Consider the following 9595-nt stretch of genomic DNA (forward strand, 5'->3'; position numbering starts at 1 on the left):
TCTTTACATTTTAGTTTTATTTGAAAAAAATACTCTCAAAGTACAACATTTAAACAAAGCATACAAATAATATATTTATTTTTAAGTTATAGATTTAACATCTACATAGATTAAAAGTAATGCATCTAATAAAAGCCTTTAAATCAGGTATAATCCTCTTGATATAAAAGTAGCCCTTACAAAATATGGTACAAATAGCAAAAGCTGCAAGAATACATCTAATTTACGAAGTGAATCCCTTAATAAGCACTGAAATATCTACCACAACCAATATGGCCCCTAAATGTATGTATAGGGCTAGGTGAATTGGTAATATCACGGACAAATAATATACTCAAATCAAAGGATGTGTGGATCTAATTTGGGTAATAATGTCTATATATACAATATATGCAACAATATATGTGATCCAACAACTTTATACAAACATAACGTGTGTATTATTCATAATTAAGACACTGTAATCTCTTCCTCCTCTGATTCTGAAAAGTCGGAGTGCTTGCTGGAGTTGCAAGGCGAAGAGAGGTGCGACTCCACACTGTTCAAAAGTTCGCGCTCTGATGGAGAACGGCAGAAGGCCGCGCGCGGGCTGAACGCGTCTACCTCCTCCTCGCAAGACTTCTTCCCGACGTCACTGAGGTCCGGGTGGGGGTTCATCTTAGTCGGAAGGGTTTGCTCCCGGCAACCTCCGGACGACAACAACTCCCTCTCTTTGCAATTGCGCCATTTCATTCTTCGGTTTTGGAACCAGATTTTCACCTTGAAAAATACATGAAATATTATAAGGCTATCTAGTCATGGTTTATTCTAATAATATTATAACATGCCAGTAATCAAAATATACATACAATGAATATTTTACATTGATGTGGGTCTTATTCACTTAGGCTACAGGTTGTTTTTGTATTTTTGTTTTATTATTTTTACCTGTGAGTCTTTAAGCCCAAGTTTTGCAGCCAACTTCTTTCTGTCTGGTTTGCTGATGTATTTCTGTTTCTGAAACATTTTCTCTAGGGCTTTGCGCTGGACATCAGAGAACACTGCCCGTCGTAGCATCCCCCTCCTGGGCTTTCCTCTTGCAGCCAGCGGCCATGAAAATGTACCGGGGATAGGAAACACTGAAGAGGATGCTAAAAGAAAAAAACATACCATTAGCTTTGCGTCGTGTCATTCTAGGAAATGCACACATAGGCTAACAAAGTAAGCCTTGCTTAACAAAGTAGCCTAGCCTTCTTTTTTTCAGGGAGTGGGTGGAGGGGATAAACGTGCATAAAAGCGAATTCTTTCGTAGTCTAAAGCAAAGTCTCTCGAAGTCTATAAATATTGACGTTTTTTTTTGTTCTGAAGTTCTTAAATGCAGTCCGTCTGAATGAATTGGCACGAAGCAGCTAATTAGCACATTGCTTGGTCCCTTATAGCATTGGTATGGTAAAAAGGCAGAGTATCCCTTTCGAAAGCCCCAATGAAAGATAGAGGGGCTGATGAAGCGTGAACGGTAATTGTGTAGTAATGAACTAACTGAAAAAGGCTTAGGACAGGACACTAAAGCCATATATTACTGCCACAAAAGAGATTTATACTTTCAAACTAAACACAACCGCATGCCTAGATCATCTGGCCCCGGTTTCCCAATAGCGATTCCAATGGTTTACCCTCTAATAAAGCACTAGCCTAAATCACAGATTTGGCACATAATTGCGCACATGTTATTACACATCATTAAATATATTGAGGCAGATATTTACATAGCCTATGATACAGTAGCCTACAATTGGCAAAATATAACTAAATAGATTGAACATGATATTGATTTCAAAAGTCAACTATTGGGAAAAAAAATAGGCCTATGTAGCCTACTGTTTTATATTTGAATGCAGTCCCCTCTGTTTTCATTTTAAGTCTATTTTTATCCTACGCGTGTTTGTAACAACTGCAAAGACATTGGCTAATTTGTATTTGTAGGCAACATCGTTCTGAAGTTATCGGTGGTCACAGAGAGACAGATACTGTAGGGCCTACACATCTTGATATGTTTATTGGGAATCCGCTGTATATGAAGTGACACGAAGGGCAAAAAGCATCTAAAGACGCTCTTAGCTGTTCTACATGGTCTGAGGCAGTCGGTAAAGAACGAGCGTTTTCAATTGCAACTTTAGTAGGCCTATAACGATGGTTTTGGGGAAACAGCTCAGATATTTTGGGCTCTATTCAATCTGTATCGCTGAAGCGTTACAGATTGCGCCACCTGGGCTACATTTAAAAGTAATTTCCCATTGAGCCGACATATGCAGCTTTTACCGTGAATGCTGTCTCAGCCAACACGGGAACATTGCCATTAAATTTCAATCACGCTGTAACGCTTAACTTCTGTGATACGGATTGAATAGAGAGCCCTTAGCGATGCTCCTACAAAGGTTATAATGATGAACTAAGCCTTAAAAATGCTTTTAGGAAATTGGGTCCAGGAGAATAGCCTAGTGATGGCTGGGCCCTATTTTTGTCCCATCATTGTCATTAAATCAACACAAAAAGCTAGTCATAAGGCTGAAGTTGTTTTATTGCTCTCAAAAGAAGTCTTCTTAACACATATCACGTACCTTATAGCGTAGCCATTTTGGATTCTTCTTATCACTATCTTTATTGTTGATTATTCAAAAGCCAAAGGATGTGTGAATTCACTATAGCTATTCTTAATATTGAAATATATACACCTAGCATTGTAGCATTAGCTAGCCTGTCATTATATTTGAACTACATTACTCCAGGATCCTGTGCCATTTACTGTTTGCTAACTTTAGATTTCTCACAACAGCACTATGCATAAACATGCATAACACTCTATGTGGTCTTGTGAGAATATTGAAATAGTGAATAGCCTCTAATGGGGAATTAGTCCATGACTGGTAAATGCCTATCAACAGCATGTTTAAGTCAAGTGTGGCTTCCCGGAGGGAGCTGACCAATTGGTCATGGTGCTGAAAGCTTTGTGAGTTATCAGTAGCTAAGTTCACTGGCTCGGTGGGAAAAAGAAGCAATGAAGAGACGCCAGCAGCTTCCTTGTGAGAGGGGATCCGCCTCAAATTTAGACCATGACAATTGCGGCTAATTTGTAGATTAGGGGGACTGATGCAAAATGTCAGCACTGCTAAATAGGGCATCAAATTGGCGAGACTGATTCCACGGAGTTCTACGGCTCCCAACCTCTGAACTAATGATTGTATTCTCCTTAGGTTCAACTAATAAAGGCAGATTGTTATTAGGTTCAACAACATCAGCTGAATACATGGGCATGACAGGGTTAAGTGGATTTACCTGGAAAATATGATGCTCTGATGAAGGGATGAAACGAACAGTCAAAATATGGCAGAGGGAAGGCTTTTGCGTGCATAGCATGATGCATTAAACGTGGAGACGATGCTGTGATTCAAAATGAAAGAAACATTTACATTAATTGTCTGTCATTTCGTTTCGTTAAATCATATAGACAAAATATACATAATCTCCATGCATTTGCATAAATTCAAAGCAGCTCGCCTGTTTGTAGGCTAAATTCACTCTTAACCATTTTTACATTAGCCTATACTTTCGCAATAATCTTACCGTTTCTCGTTGATGGTGCTAGGATGGCATTAACTCCAAACTTCAGATAGTTAGGGTCGTGGTTGATGGAGAGTGCGGTCTGAGGAGAACCCGTCCTTGTCTGTGCTAAAGTGGAGATGACAGCTTGGTGAGTGTGATGACTGCAGGTCAGCGTGGTGGCTCCTGATGCCAGGGGAGACACGCTGGGTGAGGGAATCGTCCGGTGGAAGTAGCTCACCGGCCGACTGATCCGCAACAGGTCCTCCACCAAAAAGCTCGAGTGGGCGGGGAAAGCTGAATGCAAGGACTGGGGCAGAGAGAGACCCGCCGGCGGTCGAAGAAGACTTGGGCATATAGCGGGAGGCGCAAGTGCATTAGGGAACATCATTGCTCAGTTTGGATGGGTAAAGGAAAAGTAATTGTAAAGAGCCCTTTCTCACTGAAGGAGTTTCCCCTCGCCTATAGGATCCAAGTGGAAAGACTCACAGTTCTCTTCTGGCCCTTCCCTTTAAAAGAAGGGTTTTATAGTGGACCTTTACCAAAGCCCTTTCGAAACTGACAGCCTAACAATGAAGTTCAACAAAGTTCTCGACGTGAATTTCTTTCAGGGGAAATTCAGTGCCTCCTGATTGGTCCGAATAAACAATTTATGATTGGATTAGACTTCATAAGCAAAGACTAGACAATGTCCTATAACAAAGAAAGTGTAGTCATCCGTTTTACATATACTTACCACTCTGGTATAACTTTCACTGTGATAATGGTGGCAGCACACACAAACTAATAAAAAATGTTATTTTTAAAGGACTCCAAAACAACGTTAGTCTGTGAATAGGGGGTTTATAAAAAAATATATATTAAATAAATTTGAGCACCTAACTGCATAATGACGTTAGTTTCGGACTTGTTAGAGGAACTAGGATAATATAGTGATTCCCTCATTTCTATTAGGATGCGTTGCAATGTGAGACAATTTACATGACCACAAAAGTTGATTGTAAAATGTCATAATTGTAAATATTATCCACATTCACTTGTTTTCAAAACATTGTTGTAGTCAGGCTATTGTTTTATTATTAGGGTATTATTGTTATTATTATGGTATGATGATAATGATTATGATGATTATCATAATTATTATTGTTTTTGTGATGATTATTATCAGCCGACTGTATTATAATTTTTTGTATGACCCTTTTCTCTTGTAAAACATTTTTTGTAGCATATTCAGTAGGATATTATGAGCACAATAGGCTTTGTCATCTGTGCCAATCAGTTTTTCTCATTGGAAATCAGACAGGTTTCATATCCGAGCATTTTAACTGGTGTGTTAAAAACTGGTGATCTGAGCGATCACGTTTGATGTCGATGGTCCCGCTGAAAATAATGTGCAGCTCTGGCCTTGGCGCTCTTATCCCTTATCCATGAAGTAACTGTCAAACTCTCAACGTGTTTTATTTCTTACACAAATCTTTCTGGAAATCGTTTTCAGCTTGATTTCAATGTGCGGTTAGAGTATCATTCTTTAGTGAAAGTGAATTTGGGCCGTAAGACACCATTAGATGAAACGGTTTTGACTTTAATGACTGAATTTATTCAAAATAACTGTTGTGTTCCAGTGTGCGCCTTGGCAATTAGTGTCCTATTTTTTGGAAGACCAAAACACAGGACAAAAAAAAGAAGCACTGAGCCTAATTAGATGCTCATTATCTTTTAACAGTCATTATAAGCTTTATATGGGACGAGAATGAACCCTATGATTTATCTATAAAAAAGAAAGGACATAGGGCCTTTTTTATTTAAAAATTCATGATAGTTAGGGTAGTAGGCGGTAACGAGCCTCCTGGGGTAACTGCCACCCCCCCCCCCCCCCCCCCCCCCCCTGTAGTTCACATAAAGAACACGAGATGTCACCAAATTATTTTCTCAACACTTTCCCTGTCTGTGACAAAATCCTTTGTGGTATATTGATCGAAAAAAGTATATACATTTTGAAAAAGATGTAGATATATTCCAGTGAAGTTAGATCTATATATTTTAATACATATGTACAAGTAGGAAGGCCTTAAGATAAATAATCCACTTGTTTAGAGAGAAAAAATATATATATTTATTTTGTAAAGTAGTACAAGTTGGATGAGTGTGTTGGGGGCAACTCACCCCGTTCCCCATGACTAGCCCAGTTAACGCTAGTTTATGCTAACTTGCTAGCTAGCAACTTCACTAGCAGTAAATGCTAGCTAGTTAGCATAAGCTGCTAGGAGTACTAGCTACTAACCTTACTACGAGATCATCTGAGGTAAAATACATTAAAAAAGATAATGTAACTTGCATTTCAGTTCTAAATGTTTAAATTGGTGACCGATAGCTTTAAAGTTAATGCAACTTTAGAACCTTTAAACTATTTTACACATCATTTTATGTCATATAGCTAGGTAGCTATCTACATTTTTAAGAGAGAGCTTTTCAATTGGTATCTCTCCCCCTGTTTTTAGCCACAGGTGGAGACTGGATTAGGTGTGAGCAGTGCAGGAGGTGGGCTCATGAGTTGTGCTCCAATGTGAGTGGGAATAGCTTTATTTGGGGCCTCCTGAGTGGCACAATGGTCTAAGGCATTGCAATACTGCAGGCTTCACCACAGACCGTGGTTCAAGTCCAGGCTGTATCACAACCAGACATGATTGAGAGTCCCATAGGGCGGTGCACAATTGGCCCAGCGTCGTCCGGGTTAGGGTTTGGCCGGGGTAGGCCGTCATTATAAATAAGATTTTTTTCTTAACTGACTTGTCTAGTTAAATAAAGGTTAAATAAAAGTAAAAGCTAAAAAATGTGTGACCTACAGGTACAAATTAGAATCGTGCAATAGCAGAGCATAAGAGAGTTGCCACATCAATGTTACACTGAGTTAATTAGTTAAGTTAATGTTATATTCCAATGTTATTTAATTGTATTATTTATATTCCATTCCAATATATTATTTTTGTATTAATTAAAAACAGCTGTTGAAAACCTTTTGCTCGCGAATGTAATTTTAAAGACTGCTGGGATTTAAAATCTTGTGTTATTCAAATCAAATTTAGTGCAATTGTACATAATGGATGGTATGGAAAAGGAAAAACAAAGAAAGGACAAATAAAATTAATTTGCAGGTGAGTTAGAAAGGGACTTTACATCAAGTCTCCTCAATAGTGCAGATATTAATGGTGCAACACCATTTCCCCCCCCATATTTGATTTAAATCGTTAAAATAAGACAACTAGACTTAAGCTTTTAAGTATCACTTACGAACAAAGCTCTAAATAAAACGGATGAAATGGATTTTAACACACTTGTATGAAACCCTATGCCGTAATCTTCCACTGGGGTAACTGGTGTTTTTTAAGAAAAACGCCCCTTTTCTAAAAACAAGATTTCATGACATAACTAAAAAACTGTAAACTGTAGCCATTTATTTCCCTTTATAGTTTATGCACCTAAACATGACCTTCATCCACATACCATTTTTTTCCCAAATGTTTTTTTTTGTGTCATCAATTAGACATTGTTCTTAAGGGGGACTAGTTACCCCCTAGTACCCTATGTATAGGCCTAGTCATAAATCACCAATAAACTGGGTAGCCTATAATATGACAGCTATACATAGTTTACACGGCTGTCATTCAATTAATGGCAGATAATATTTTTAAGAGTTAAAAGTTTAGAAACAAGTTGAAACAAATAGATGGAGGGCATGATTTTTTTTCCCGTTACTTACTTTTCTTGCACGGTAAACTGCGGGTAGAGGGGGGGGAGACATTGTTTAGAGGGCTAGATCAGACGCATGCTGGGCCACACGTGGGTTCATTTCATTGTAGTATGTCAAAGCAAAAACGTTTCAGGATAGCTTGCAGGAGGAAAATGATAAACGCCCATTGATGAAATAGATCATAAAACAGGGGGGGAAGTTAACAACAGAGTTTATTTGAGCAAGAATATACAGTATTTCGAAGTTATTTTCTGTGTGATACGACAGGAGAGGTGAATCCTGAGGCCTGTTGGCTAAGACCTGCAACTAATGGTGTTTGACTGCTGCTCTCGGGTTTGTTCTCCTAAATCCTAACCATTCATTTTCAAGTGGTTACCTTACACATTTCTTTCTGAAGAGTCAACTGTTCTGCTTTGAATGCGAAGGGAAGAGAAAGCCCGGGTGTGTCCTAAGTGATGGCGCAAAAGGTAATCTCCATGAAATGATGCTCTATAGGCGCTTCCCAGGAAGATAGATGCATGCACTGTAAAAACAACAACAAAACAAAACAACAAATCTAGTTGTTTCAACTAATTATTATTAAGTTACTGGTTCCACCTCCTTTGTTTTTGTTCACTAAACTTTTCGCTCAAAGTGTTACCTGAAAAAACATGACCAACCAACATGATAAAATGTACTCAAACGTGAAATAAATTTCAAATGATGAGTTTGCTCAATTTGTCTCATATGTTCATGCAACTAAGAAAAGGCTGTGGAACAGGCTTTTGCCATACAATGGTTTCAACTTACATATTTGACACATGATTACATTGTTCATGTATACAGTAATCATTATTCAATATGCCTTCACCTGGGATTTGAACTCACAACCTCTTGGTTCATGGCATTCCGATCTTCCTACTATACACCCCATGTCTGTGTAGATTATCAGTTAATCTATTATCTCATCATTGTTTCGATGTATTTGTTTATAGTTGTACAGGTGTCTAATGGTGGAACATATTCATCTGTTTTAATGTTACTCCTTCACTATGATAAATAAAATAGCTTTTCTTGAGTGTACTTTTAACAGAGCTGAGATTTACTCTGAAGTGCACCAATACAGGCGAAATCAGTTCTTGACACAGACATTGTGGGGTAACAGGAAGTTTGGAATACTGTTGGAAAGGGGGGATACCTAGACAGTTGCACTCAACTGAAATGCGTCTTCCGCATTAACTCAACCCCTCTGAATCATGGAGGGCTGCCTTAATCGATGTCTCACGTTATTGGCGCCTGGGGAGCAGTTGTTGGGGGTAACTGCCTTGCTGAAGGGCAGACTTTTCCACCTTGCCGGCTCGGGAATTCAAACCAGCAACCGTTTGTTACTTGCCCAATGCTCTTAACCCCTATGGCTACCTACCGCTCCATGAGGTTGTGAGTTCAAATCCCAGGTGAGGACATGTTTAATAGGCTACTAATTACTGTAAAAATTAACCTGCACAATGTAGTCAACGTGTGTCAAATATGTTAGTTGAAAACGTTGTATATTAAAAGCAGTGTGTGTAACTAGTTCCTCAGGCCTTTTTTGAATGTAAAATGCCAAAATAATAATTTCTAGTTGAAAGAACATACGAGACAAATTGAGCAAACACATGATTTTAAATTGAAATATTTTTTTTGCCTACGTTTTCTTATGTTGAAGCTAAGTTTGGGCTAACAACATTTTTTACATTTAGGTAAAAAAGTTGAGTAAACAAAAAAAAGGCTATGAAACCAGTTACTTAATAATAGTTGAAACAACTAGATTTTGTTTACAGTGTGGTAGCGTACTTCCATAACTAACAACAACATGACTTGTAATGATATAAATATATTTGACAAATGATCTCACACTAGTAGGCTGGCTACCCACTATCCATCCCTCTGATCCAATAGTCCTGCATGTTACGCAAGCAGGGTCGATTGAGTTATTTTGGACTATTTAACCTATTTTCAGGTTAATAACGTTGGGCTATGGCTCTTTTATGCAAAAGAGCCATGACAATAATAACATCGTTAGAAACACTTCCACATTAACATTGATGAATCCTACTCTCAGACCATTGAATCGTGTATTTATCACGGCAAAGACAAACTGTAGCCAAACCCATATTAAGACACCTTAACACAGCACCCACCTTCACAGAAGAAAAAAAACATCACTGGTATGTTCAAAGCATTTTATTCTTTCGCGATCCCTCGAAAATCCCCCTATTGTACAAATCAAGCAGATGGTTTGCAGGAAATATA

At 38.3% G+C, this 9595-nt stretch overlaps 1 protein-coding gene across 1 annotated transcript; it reads right to left on the reverse strand.

Moving 5' to 3' along the window:
* Positions 1 to 5: 5 nt before the first annotated feature.
* Positions 6 to 4413, reverse strand: LOC109888708 (homeobox protein DBX1-B). The gene is made up of 4 exons (XM_020479882.2): positions 3601 to 4413; positions 3313 to 3417; positions 928 to 1130; positions 6 to 759 (listed from the first exon to the last, which is right to left on the reverse strand). The coding sequence occupies exons 1-4, from the start codon at positions 3965 to 3967 to the stop codon at positions 451 to 453; spliced, it is 984 nt and encodes a 327-aa protein (XP_020335471.1). The 5' UTR covers positions 3968 to 4413; the 3' UTR covers positions 6 to 450.
* Positions 4414 to 9595: the final 5182 nt, after the last annotated feature.

The sequence above is a fragment of the Oncorhynchus kisutch genome, linkage group LG4, assembly GCF_002021735.2.
Source record: "Oncorhynchus kisutch isolate 150728-3 linkage group LG4, Okis_V2, whole genome shotgun sequence".
NCBI classification, from domain to species: Eukaryota; Metazoa; Chordata; class Actinopteri; order Salmoniformes; family Salmonidae; genus Oncorhynchus; species Oncorhynchus kisutch.